Source organism: Nannobrachium achirus (assembly GCF_963921795.1).
Source record: "Nannobrachium achirus genome assembly, chromosome: 7".
In the NCBI taxonomy this organism is placed as follows: Eukaryota; Metazoa; Chordata; class Actinopteri; order Myctophiformes; family Myctophidae; genus Nannobrachium; species Nannobrachium achirus.
In genome coordinates this window covers 7,778,591-7,792,661 of record NC_137816.1, presented here as the reverse complement: position 1 = coordinate 7,792,661, position 14,071 = coordinate 7,778,591, and the positions used below count along the sequence as shown (strand labels likewise).

At 44.1% G+C, this 14,071-nt stretch overlaps 1 protein-coding gene across 4 annotated transcripts in view; it reads left to right on the top strand.

Annotated features, from left to right (window-relative positions):
• il16 (interleukin 16) overlaps positions 1 to 14,071 on the top strand; it is a 104,860-nt gene that overhangs the window by 42,927 nt on the left and 47,862 nt on the right. Inside the window, exons 2-4 of one of the 4 annotated variants that reach the window (XM_080729204.1) lie at positions 3,028 to 3,108; positions 10,762 to 11,005; positions 11,974 to 12,256. In XM_080729204.1, coding sequence (XP_080585330.1) covers positions 3,096 to 3,108; positions 10,762 to 11,005; positions 11,974 to 12,256 — 540 coding nt within the window. In that variant the 5' untranslated portion in view covers positions 3,028 to 3,095. Of the gene's footprint in view, positions 1 to 2,881; positions 3,109 to 10,761; positions 11,006 to 11,973; positions 12,257 to 14,071 lie in introns of those variants that run through there. The other 3 variants (XM_080729206.1, XM_080729205.1, XM_080729207.1) reach the window with 3 other exon arrangements.

Below are 14,071 nucleotides of genomic sequence, written 5' to 3'. Positions count from 1 at the left end.
GTTGGTCCAAGACAAACTGTAGCTGTACACAAACAGCCCTTTCCCTTGTGCAGAATCTCTGCTGATAAAAGCACCTTACTAGTGTCATTAATGTAAAAATGTATCAATTGTTATTACTTAAGTCAGGGCTTCTCAACCTTTTCAGGCCGCGACCCCTAAAATAGTCATATTTTAACTGGGGACCCCCCACCCTAAGAGCACTAAGAGTTGAGGCATTACATTTTGTATTACACGGTTATATTGTGAAAATAGCAGATCTACATGCTCGTTGCGAGGCGTTGTGAGCATGTAGATCGTCTATTTTCATAATTTCAGCCTCAATTTGACCAATGTATGATTTGTCATTTTATATGTATTAAAAAGTCCTTAAATTGTCACTTTAGAAATGTGCAGATACCCCATATATACACTTAAACTTTATTTTGGTTTGTTCACTGTTGAGTGAGGAAACAATGTTTCACATTAAGTTAATCATCTGGGGACCCCCAAAAATTATTTGGGGACCCCCCTGGGGGTCCCGACCCACAGGTTGAGAACCACTGACTTAAGTAAAAGTATCAATAATGTAGAAATACACCGTACAAGCAAAAGTTCAGTAATAAAATCGGTATCCAAATGTACAAAGTACCAAAAGTAGAAAGTAATCATTATGCAGAATGTCCAATTTCACTAGATTTCAAATTTATAAATTGTATAAAAATCATTTGAAGATGATTTACCAGCTCACAATGGGTCGCATCGTGAGCTTGTAGATCGGCTATTTTCAAATGGCCGAAATGTATATAGGGTTGAAGTGGTTAATGTATGTTTTGTGATGTTAGATCTGTTTTTATAATCATGTGTACCATTTTGTATAGTGTCAAATTTATGTCGCGGTAGCCTTATGATATTGAAGAGATGACATTTCCCATGATGTCAAATAACAAACTTGACACAGAAAGATAGCTGACAGTGTCAGTGCCAGAATGTTTTGAACTTCGGGGAGCCTCTCTAATAACAACAAGCTGATAAACCTCCAAGATGACCACCTACGAGACACTCAGAGACGAGAAGACACACTCAACTATTATTCTACGATTATACATTTTGCACTGTCAGTGTTAAATGGTAAATGGTGCATATGTTATATAGCACCTTCCCTTTATCCAAGGTGCTTTACAGAGATTGTGCATTACATTCACACATTCATGCACCGATGGCAGAGGAAACCAACCTGCTCATCCGGAGCAATTAGGGGTTCAGAGTCCAGGGTTTCCTGCAGGAAAAAGGCTGGGGGGGGGGGGGAGACACACTGGTGCTGACACATTTTTATTAATTAATTCAGTCGATTAAATTAATTCCCTTAATTTTGATTAATTCTTATTTTTGCCCTCAACATAGGAGGAGAAGTTGCTTAAACAAACACAAACGCGAAAGTATAGTTTGTTTTGCACCTTTAGGAGGAATTATGCGTAGTTTTCACCAGACTCTTGGCCGAGTGCTACAGCTTTTAGGCCGGGTGGCCTACCTGGCCAATAAAGCACTGCAGGAAACCCTAGAGTCTTGCTTAAGGACACTTCGACAGTCGACACTAACTCTGGGGAGCCCAGGATCAAACTGATCCTGGGCTGCCAAGCGGCCACTCTACAAGACCACTGACTATACTGGTGCTTGAACACCACATAATGCCTTGTAACATCTGATATCATGCTGGGATATAATGCCCTGAGAGAAACCTTTTACCATCATACTGTAACCTTGTATCTTTTCTCTCTGACTTGGAGTGAAACTGCTTTTTCTCTGGTTCTTTGTGTCTTTGGGTTGACTCTATTTCCAAGGTAGAGATTAAATCCATCATGTAATAATAAGTAAAAGAGTAAAAGTACACTATTTGGGGCGCCCGCTGGCCTGGTGGTCAAGGCGCATACCACATACTAGGCTATGATGCCTGCTGGCGTTGCCGGTTCGACTCCCGATCCGGACGACCTTTGCCACATGTCATTCCCCATCTCTCTCCCCATTTCCTGTCAGCCTACTGTCCTATCAAATAAAGGCATAAAAAGCCCAAAAACTAATCTTTAAAAAAAAGAAAAGTACACTGTTTGCCTCTGAGATGTAGTGGTGTAGAAGTAAATGTACTGAAAACTGGGAATACTTGAGTAAAGTAAAAAAAGAAAGAAAAAAAGAACCCAAATAAAGTACAGTACTTGAGTAAATGTACTTAGTATGCATGTCAGCACATTAAATTCACACACATGCGCCCTCGCTTGCATACCCTCACACGCAGACACAACACAGACATAAGCACACACAAACATGTTCACACACTGTACATACATACACAAATGTTTGTATACACGCACGCACGCACGCACGCACGCACGCACGCACGCACGCACGCACGCACGTACACACACACACACACAGTACACATAAGGAAAACATTGGCAGCCGTAGCTTAGTGGGTTGAGAGGCCATCTGGCCCACTGTTTCACACACACACACACACACACACACACACACACACACACACACACACACAAAAACGTTCTTTACTCTGGTCAGCTATCCTTTCCATTCAGGAGCAGCACTGCTTTTTGAACTGAAGTGAAACGTGTGGGGTATAGAGAATCTATTCATCCTCTGGGGGTCACACACACACACACACACACACACACACACACACACACACACACACACACACACACACACACACACACAGATCCGATAAAAGACTACGACTTTGTGCGATGTGAAATAGGTGTGGGGTCAGGCCAAACTAAGTGCAGTACGTGTTTCCCCTCTCTGGAATTGCCTCACAGGAAAAGGGGCAGTGGTTTTTGGAACCTTGCACGGAGGCTCCAGGAAAAGGAGAGAGTGAGTGAGTGAGCGAGCAGGAGAGGAGAGGAGAGGAAGGCGGGCAGAGGTAGAGGAATAGACCCAGTCATTCAGTCAGTCAGGATTCAGACTGAGAAGCTGTGAGGGAAACTTTAGCTTTCGTCCTGACGTGGATTTGCCCCCTTTCTTTATCTTTTGCTGGACTATTAGGAGGAATAGGAGCCATCCATGCCTGGCTAGAGGCCCCGTACCATTTGATGCTGGCTTAGAGAGACGTCATGATCGACTACGGTGAGTAACACCGCCACTCCTAGTCTGCAGGGGCTTTAACTGAGGTGTTAAAGTACAAAACAACAGTTACTTTTTGTCGGTTATTCCCCTGCTTGTGCGTTGTTTTTCTGCCTTTTTCTGTTGAACACCTACTAAATATTTTTAATCCAAATTGATCTGACAATGAGGACCAATAGAACTTCATAGTACTCTTTGTACTGTACCATGTTATATCTTCCTGGCTCAGAGAACACATGGAGCTTTCAGCCGGCTCTATAGTTCTGTGGACACCCGGCACCAGTTCCACTGGCTGTGGGCTGTGAATAGTGTTGTGTAACTGCATCAAAATTGGTCGCAGAGCGGAGCAGTTAAATGATGCACTTGTTGGCCTGGGGGATAAGAGTGTGTGCATACGCGCGTGTGTGCGTGCGCATTGATTCATTCACCCACTCATACACTATACACTCAAGCTCGCACACACGTATGCATGCATGCATGCACGCACGCACGCACGCACGCACGCACGCACGCACGCACGCACGCACACACACACACACACACACGGTCCATTTTGTTAGATTTGTACTCTCCCACTTAGAGTTAACTTTACTGAGGATTTGACTGTGTATAGTAGGAGAATATATTCAAGACGCTTTGACAATTACTAATAATTTAAACATTGGTACCGGTTTACAGTATTTTTAAGGCAATTGATGGGACTTTACCATTGTATCTTCACACACACACACACACACACACACACACACACACACACACACACACACACACACACACACACACACACACACACACACACACACACACACACACCATTGTAGATAAACACTCTCACACATCATCATTATCATGACCACACATAAACAGACACAGCACACAGGCCTGTGCTCGTTCGTGAGTCGTGCACACACACACACACACACACACACACACACACACACACACACACACACACACACACACACACACACACACACACACACACACACAATCACACAGACAGACAGACACGCACAGTGGTCTTTTAGGAAAACACAATTACATAACAGTGCATGCAGTGTATACTGTCCACTTGTCCAGTCTAAGGCAAGCTTTAAAACACAAATAGCCCAGTATAGCTCAGTGAATGTCAGCAGCAGTGGATGGGCAAGGCTTCCTCTCTGGTCTCTCCACAGTCACACATAACATTTTACATCATAAAAGACGACCACATAGAGGCCATACATAGTGTCCCTGTCATGCCACGCTGACACAACATTAGCTTAAGCCAGACACACAGGAGCAGTGCGCACCAAATTCTGGGCCCTGGGTACAAGGATTCCCTGCGGGCCCCCCAAGAATATTCTTCATAGGGAGAGGGGGTCTATCCCATTTAGCCTGGGAACGCATTATGACACATTATTTTGTGCTTTAACTATTGAAAAATAGCAGATATACAAGCTCACAGCGCGGCACCGAGTGCTGCGCTGTGAGCTTGTAGAACTATTTTTGAAAAATAGTGAAAATGTGTGAAAGTCTTTGAATATTTCAAATCCTTCTAAGATTTTTCTGAAAACCCAATGTTTCTATGTGGTGATCAAACACATTTTCACAACTTTTCAAAAATAGCAGATCCACAAGCTTGCAGCGCGGCACCGAGTGCGGTGCCGCGCTGCAAGCTTGTAGATCTGCTATTTTTCAATAGCTAAAGTATAAAATAATGAAGGTCCCTCCACCTTGGGCCCTGGTAACTCAGTCACACTTTCCCCCCCGTGTGTGACGACACTGCAGACACAACCTCCCGAGAGAGAGAGAGAGCGTTTTCTCAGGGGATTAAAATGAATGGCATAATGAGTGGTGAAAGAACACTCATTACAAGCGGAAGGACACAACACTGAGAAACGTAACTCCGTTAAAATAAACACTTGGGAGTTCTGCTGCGTACAGTCCAAAACAGCTGCTTCTCAAAGTGTGGACCTCAAGGTTCCTTGAGGGGGTTCAAGTTAGTGGACCCTTCCTTACAGGTCTGTGACTCTTGAGGGGCCTTTTCCACTGACAAAGAACCGGTTCTGGTTCTTTCTCCCACCTATGGGATGAACCAGAGGTGCTTTTCCACCGAGAACCGGAGTTGGTTCGGAACCGTAAAAGTTGGTTCGGAACCGGAACCACAAAAGCCTTGGTTTTTCCAGTGAACCACCATCTGAACTGGGGGACAATGGCTCTGGTTCAATCTGGTGGAAACGCAAGCCGGTTTGCAAGAACGAACCAAGGTTCCAAGAAAGTTGAACCGGCACTGGTTTCTGGAACCAAGGTTCTTTTGGTGAAAAAGGCCCCTGAGAGTTATGGGGCCAGAGCCCGGAGGTCCTTGAAATGACCACTGGTCTAACATCAGGGGGTCCGGGACCACTGGGGGGGTCCTCAGAGTTACTACAGTGGGTCCGCAGGCCAAATCTTTGTGTGAAGGGGTGCATTAGCCGAAAAACAGCAGATCTACAAGAACATGCTCATTAGCGTGACAACAACAATCAATGAAATCTATGGAAAAGTTTAATCTGCAACAGAGTTTTATACAATATTGTAGCGGGGTTGTTTGCTTCATCTGTCTCTCAGCTAGGGGATGAAAAACATCGGAGACCTCGCTGGTCTACAAGGTATACAGCCAGTATTGACTTGCAGCTGGCGTGAGAGGTTTTCACTGACTGGGTAAGGTGGTGGTGGTGGTGGGGGAAGCTCTTGGCAATAAGTACCACTCCATCTCCCAGACTGGAAAACTCCCTGGTGTCAACTCTGAACAACACACGCGTTGTTGTTTGGCTCCCGCCTCTCTCTCTCCTCTCTCTCCCTCTGAGGCAGCCACTCCCCCCAGTGCTCTCTCTCTCTCTCTCTCTCTCTCTCTCTCTCTCTCTCTCAATCAGGTTCTGTTAGCTAGCAGCTAACACACACACACACACACACACACACACACACACACACACACACACACACACACACACACACACACACACACACACACACACACACACACACACACACACACCATTCATTCCCTGCCAAGGGCGTCACACCAAATTCTGGGCCCTGGGTACAAGGATTCACTGCGGGGCCCCCATGAATGTTAACGATTGACAAATAGCAGATATACAAGCTCACAGCGCGGCACCGAGTGCCACGCTGCGAGCTTGTATATCTGCTATTTTTGAAAAATCGTGAAAATGTGTGCAAGAAACCTATGTCAAGGACCCCCAAGATGATATGTATTTGGCCACGGACCCCGATCTCAAAATATTTAGTTCCAGGGACCCCCAGAAGCAACATTTTAGTTAGAAATGTTCGCTTAAAAAATACATATAAGATTTTCACACATTTTCACAACTTTTCAAAAATAGCAGATCTACAAGCTCGCAGCGCGGCACTCGGTGCCGCGCTGTGAGCTTGTATATCTGCTATTTTTCAATAGATAAAGTTATTAGGGCCCCTCCACCTTGGGCCCCAGTAACTCAGTCCCACTTTCCTACCCCTTGTGACGCCCCTGTTCCCTGCTACAGATGTACCTTTTTATAGAGTTGACCTGCTCAGACTCCCTCCCACCTCTTTCCCCTCGGTCCCCTCAGCCGTACGTTTTCATACTAAACACACTATTAGCGCTGTGTCCCATTACATCAACACAATGACTGCATGGCAGAGAGGAAAGTCTCGGTCACTGCTGTGCGTCTGTGGCACTGCTGTCATTATTAGAGGTGGTGAATATTTCGCCCTTGAGTCTTTGAAAACCAATGACTTTATTCAGCTTTTAACTTAATTTGACTGAATGCACTTGGCCTAGCCCTAGCGTATAGGATTACACAAGACTTGCGTTCGATGTTTGTCACCCCTTTTAGGCCGGAGCTGCCCACCCCGACGTGGTTTTATCTTCTTAATGCATATTTGCTTTTATGCCATACCATGTGGTTTGAGTTAATGTGACGTTTGAATGGTTTGTCAAGTCAAAACGCTGTATAAAGCCTTGGCAGAGGTCCAATGTAGAGCATAAGCCGGGGAAAGTACAATTTAAATGGGGAGTGTGGGTTAGAGGTGGGGGTGAGAGAGAGATTGTAGGTAGAGAGGGGGGGAGAGAGAGAGATAAAAGAGAGAGAAAGAAAGAGAGGGGGAGAGATGGAGGGAGAGAGTGGCATTGGGGTAGAGATAAAGACAGAGACAGACTGGATCTTGTCGACCTGCAGCTAGAGATTCATGTCTGTGTTTCCTGTCTATCTGGGCTAAACACAACAAGCACATAATACTCCATAATTGTTAACACACGTCCAGGATCAGGGCTACTGATTCAAAAGAGAAAACCTTTCTTCTGGATCATCCGCTGGAAACCTGCATGGGAACACTGGATTTAATTTTCCCCTTCCTTGTTTTTCAAGCGGTGAAAGCCGCTTCCAAGGAGTGGCTTTGTGTGTCCCGTACATGTCCATACTGTATATGGTCATTCCAGTCCAGAATGAACAGGCTTTGTCTGTCCCGTACATGTCCCGTGCATGCAGAATTGAGGATTGGTCAAGCTTCACATGACAATTTGGCCCTCCAGATAAAATCATTCAGAATTCAGAATTCATAAAAATATAGAACTAAAGCACATAGAAAGTATAGATCTAGAACACAGAATGTATAGATCTAGTATAGAATGTATAGGTCATAGCTCTAGAACACATAGAATAAAAAATCAACGCTTCACTTCGAACCGAGGTTTGATTTTTCAAGTTCCAGTTCATTTTAAAACCACACGAACCACGTGCACAAGTGCATGAGTTTTGGTCTATGTAACGATTGATTGTAAAATTATCACAATTAACTAAACGTATGGGTGGGTGAGATTTAATGAAATTTGAATGAGGAACTCAATGTTGTCCTCTTATGAAGCTGGCATACTGTATTTCGTAATTACACAATTCAAATCTGCAGTTTTCATTTATTCATTTCTGAATCAGAACCCTTACCGGTCCATTTGGTTACATTTGTTACATTCCCACTTGTTAACTTTACTGAGGATTTGACTTTGTGTATATTAGGAGAATATATTCAAGAAGCTTTGACAATTACTAATAATTTAAACATTGTCTATTTTTAAGGCAATTGATGGGACTTTACCATTGTATCTTAAGTCGCTGATGGATTGGAATCCTGTGACACGCTCCAGTGACTGGCTCACACTAAAGGTCCCCAAAGCAAACACTGAACTGGGGAAGACAGACTTTGCTTTAATGCCCCGACCACTTGGAATGAGCTACAGCTTAAATTCTCCCATAACATATAGTCATTTTAAATCCTTGATTGCAGATCTACCCGCAAGTGTCTGCAACTGTTTTTAAATGTTCTGTAAATGTTTTGTGAATATTGATTGTAGCCTACTGTGATTGTACGACACTGCAAATGAGGGCAACCTCAATGTCTTTCGAGAATAAATAAAGGTTGGTTGGTTGGAATGAATGAATGAATACAGGTACAATTAAGCAGCGAAATGCTTGTCTAGTAAATTACACCTATTTTATTTGCAGGACAAAGCAGTATTTGTCAACATGATGTGAGGGTTCCCTGATTGCTTGCCTGCCAGGTTCCCGTGGCATTGCGGTCTTTGGCCAGCCTAAACACACAGAGACCAAAGACATGTTATTGGGATGGGGGATACGGAAGGAGAACACTAAAATAGTTTATCTACGAGCACTCTATCTAAAAGCACAAGCATCATCCACCGCGAGGCGTTGTGTGCTTCACATCAGCTATTCTTTTTTAATTCAAAATTATAATATAAAACGAACAGTTTTGGACATAATACGCTTTCCACCCGACAACAACGATAGGTCTTTTATACAGAAGTCAGGGCATACAGTAGGTAACAGGTGGCCAGTCCTTTCATGGGCCTATAGGCACCTCAGTGGAACATACAGTTTGGGATATTTTGTAAATAGATTGGTGTGACACAGCTGTTATCAGTTCACATGACTCAAGTTTAGCTTCTAGGGGGGTTGTGTACTCCCAACAGGTGCTGTTCCCAACCTCCTGCAGAGTGGTGTGCTATTCAGTTTAGAATTGACAAGTTAGTCAGTACTATCTTGACTGTTATATACATTTTGTCCCCCACAATGTCCACTTTGAGAAGCAAATGGCTTACATAACACTGGACCAAGACCAGACTTGGCCTTAAGATACTTTTTGACCTTTAGATGGCGGCAGACTCACAACATGAGTTTTAGTAATCCTTCAAAGCATCCCTTCTGGGACAGGTTTCACTGATCTTTATTTAAAGTGTGTATTTTGGGATCCTAGTGGCCAAAGAGTTACAGTGGTGTCTTTCAAGCAAAAGAAAACAGTACAGTCCACCCTCCCCCTTATGTCAGACATGGCACATGTCTTATAGCAAATACAATACATACTTGTTAACAGCAGTATTTTTTACTTAAGTAAAAGTATCAATACTGGAATTTAGTAATAGGCCTACTCTGTTGCAAGTGAAATTTCGGTATTCAAAATGTACTTGAGTGCAAGTACAAAAGTATGCTCTTAAGCTCACACGTCACAATTTGAGACTCATTGTGACCTTGTAGATCAGCTATTTTTGAATGGCCGAAACGTATATAGGGCTGAAGTGGTTAATATATGTTTTTTAATAATAATCAAAATATTCAAAAATACAATGTATGTAATATGTACAATGCTATGATCATAACAAAAATACAGGGCTATATACTGTACTCTTGAACCTTCAAAGCAACCACAATACAGCCAGCTATGGAGAATTGGAGATGGGGGGAGAGAGAGAGAAGGGGGGGTGGTGTATGTGATGTACTTTTGGTTCAGTAGGAGAGCCTGTTCACATGACTACAGCATATTAAGTGTTTGTCCACAGAGAATGTGAGAGAGTGGAGAGGCCATCAACAGTAACATATATAATGCAGCCATTCGAGGGCCATGCTATATCTCTGCAGTGTGTGAATGCCTGTAGCTCACAGAGCATTGCTGGAGTCGAGTGAGCAGTGGTTCCCAAACGTTTTAACTCGAGACCCAAAAGAGAAATGAGACGTTTGCCCTGGGACCCCTTATAAAAAGAAAAAAATTAAGGGGCCCATAAAAATATGTCTGCGACCCACAAATGGGTCCCACTTTTTGGGAACTAGAGTACCAGGGGTCTAAACTTTGGTGCGTCTTCTCCCTTTTTCCCTCCGCACCAAAGTCACTTATAATAAGCGTACATGGCAACTGAACAATGTGTCACTGGCCCCCACCACACTCTCACCTGCAAAGCTTCTCCTTGGTGGCGCTGCTATTTACTGTCTCTGTGACCTTAAGACTGACTGCTACAGCTGTTGTGGAATTGAAGTGGATGGGTTGTTGTGTGTCTGTGCGTGTCTGTGCAGTGTGTGTATGTGCATGCACAGTCTCAAACGTCAGAGGTCCGATTAAGGTTCCGGTCAGGAGAAAAACGTTGCTTTTTTCCTTTTGCTTCTTTTTTTCAAAGCTGGGAAAAGAAAAGCCCTCTTATCTCCTCACCATTGCCTCAGCAATTTCTCAGAACACTTATGACACACATGCTCGCACGCACGCACACACACGCACGCACACACACACACACACACACACACGCACGCGTGCGCACGCCGGGCTATCCCATAACTGAATTTACTAATTGCTCTCCAGAGCGTCCCTCTCCATTAGGCTTCGCGCCGGCTGGGAGGGGTGTGTTTGTTCCCGAGCTCACAGTGCACACACACAGTGCACATGCACTCTCGGCCATGCCCCAGAGATACTCCCACCAGCGGAGGAAAGCCAGCACGGCAGCTGCTCGGAGGATGGAGAGGAGAAGCAGGGACCAGCAGGCTGAAGGCAACAACAACAACAGAAGCCACAACCACACGTCCAAGAAGCTGGCCATGCTCTCCAGGTACGCAGCACACGCGCGCTCACACACACGCGCACACGCACACGCGCACACACACACACACACACACACACACACACACACACACACACACACACACACACACACACACACACACACACACACACACACACACACATAGCTTCTGCATTATCTATGCAGCAAAAGTTCTTTCAGTTGAAGTTTTTTTTACATATCTAGATTTAAGCTTATATGTTTTTTTTTGCCATTAAACTTAATTTTGCTCATGGCCCAACTTGTGGATTGTTCAGTAAGTATACTAAGGTGAGGATTACATTTTGCACGTAATTTGATTGTTTTATTAACGAGTACATACTCATTAACGAGTACATATCACCAGTAAGACTCCCTAACCGGGAGATTGTCCAAAACAGTGTCCAAAAATGTGTTTGAAAAAATCGGCCTGATGGTGACGCTATATGGGACAGATCCATGTTGATGACATGAGTGTAGACTTACTGTGTACCGATTTGCGTGATTTTAGGGCAAAATCTGTAGCAGTAGTGTCCAAAAATGTGTTTTAAAAAATCGGCCTGAAGGTGGCGCTAAATGGGACAGTTCCATGTTGATGACATGAGTGTAGAGCAAGTGTGTACCGATTTGTGTGATTTTAGGGCAAAATTTGTAGGAGCAGTGTCCAAAAATGTGTTTTGCAAGAATCGGCCTCATGGTGGCGCTAGAAGAGGGCCATGTGAGAATTGATGGGTGGAGGTTGTGGTTTGGCCGGTAAGGAGTGTGTGCAAAATTTGGCATGGATCGGGGCAGCGGTTGCGGAGATATGAGCAGGGCAAAAGTGTGACATGTGACAGACTGACTGACGGACTGACTGACTGACAGACTGACTGACTGACAGACGGACAGCTGGTCGAGGTTTTGATAGTAACTGCGACCTGACGGTCACAATTAATGAGTACATATTGCTTTTGTGTCTTGCGTGGAACTCTTTGCAGGTCTTTGATCCTGTGTCACTCCAAGACCAGTGACGACTACCCCAGCCCGGAGGAGAGGTACACTATCGAGGGCTGGGAAGGGGACAGGGGAGTGTGGAGGACAGATCTGACCAGGGACGGAGAAGAAGAAGGGCACAGAGATGCAGAGAACGGCTACGGGAGGAAGAGCCAGCAAGGACCCTCGGAGAGGAGAGGAAGCACGGAGGTGCCTCACCGGTCACATCATCACGCAAACGCACTCAGAGAGCATAAGAGGAGCATACGGAGGTCCTTCAGTATAAAGGTACGACCCAGGGGACCCCCTAGCAGTGCATAGACCAGTGGTTCCCAAACTCTTTTGTCTCAGGGCACCCCATCAATATCGTTTTAATTCGTGGCACCCCTACATTATAATTTTCACTCCCAGCACCTTATATTTATAGCATATCGTCGTTGTCGGGTGGAAACCTAACCGTTCGTTTTGTATTCATCATCTATAAAATGTCCCCAATGAGATCATGATAAATAATAGTCAACCACTTTCAACCTGGTGTCCCTATTTTGTTCATATCAGGCGCAACTTTAAAAAAACAAAAATATTCCAAACCTTTTCTAAAAGATGGCGAGAATAGCAGATCTATGAGTTCACAATTTGTCGCATCACGATGCATTGTAGATAATTGTGGTAATTGTGCTCATTTTATGTGACATTGTCATACAACAAAGTATAAAATAGGACTTAAAGTTATACTACCGGTATGTAACTTTTTTTATAAAACAAATCTTAAAGTTGTCCTAACTATTAAATCGCTAAAGTTTTAGAACACCCACTCCGTTAATTTCAGCCCCTAAAGCCTTCTGTAAATATGTTTTCTATGATCCTGGCCGGGGTCCGGATTTCGCGGCAAATTACGTCATCTGCATCATCTGTATACGTTGTGTATACGTTGGCCAATCACATCGCGGATCATACACACATGATACACTACCGGCCAATCACAGCGTGTCTTGCCGTCTCTTCAGGAAGTAGCCTCCCTCAGCAACAGTGTTTACGATGGTGAAGGATTCTTGCCTCTTACTCCCCAAATCCTGGTCAGAAAATTACGTTCTACCCCTCTACGGATTCGTATCGGTCGCGGTGGGTCCCGCGGTGGTTTGCGGCCCCGCTCAGGGGACTTCCTTTTATGCCAGTGCCTGCAGGTCACAGCTGCTCGGATCACAGGGTCAGATGTGAATGTGAAGATGCATTGTGACACGGTACTTGCAGTGATAGTAAATGTAGCATCACGTTTTATGACCACACACACACGACACGGCTCACATTGCCACTGTGGCGCAGTAAATAAAATGTCAAGTGACCTCCCATGCTTTTTGACACTTTGACCTGCCTGATGGTGCTGTGGTCACCCAGGCAGATGCAAAAGATACAAAGCTACACAGCATATTTGCAGCTTTGTATCTGGAGTTGAAACCAGCCTTTTTGTAGCAGCTGCAAACGTCAGATGTATCTTTGTATCTTCATGTCGCTTCTTTATAGCTGCCAGAGCGCAGTATTATGGGTTTTGCATTTTTTACTATATTAAATATATAGATATGTTCCTAATCATTTTATAACATTTTTCAGGATGTCTCAGCCAATCCACTTGTGCAAATCAAATGTCATCAATATAGTGTATACATGTGTGTTTGAAAGTTGCATCTTGCCCTCTGTTCAGTGAGTATTGACGTGACTCATTGCACTCAGTAAGGCAACCAGGGAATTTGAGTGCTGGCTAATTAGATTGTTTCCTTTTAAAACGTAGAGTAAATGATTGTCTAAAGTGGCCATCATTAAGGATTTAGCACAACATTACAAGTGAACTTCCAACTTGGACATTAAGCCCAAACCTTTGCACAACACACACACACATCAATTCACAATCATTCAGTTATTTTGTGGTTTGATTGATTGATTGAAGACTTTATTAGAAGTTTGCTTAGAAAAAGGTGCAGTTTCATGACGGTACAGTTCACTGGTACAAGGTCTACTAAAAGGAGATCCTAGAAAAGACTAAGCTTATTTCCACAGGAAACCATTAAAGTATCTCATATAACATTGAATGACAGACGAATAGAACAC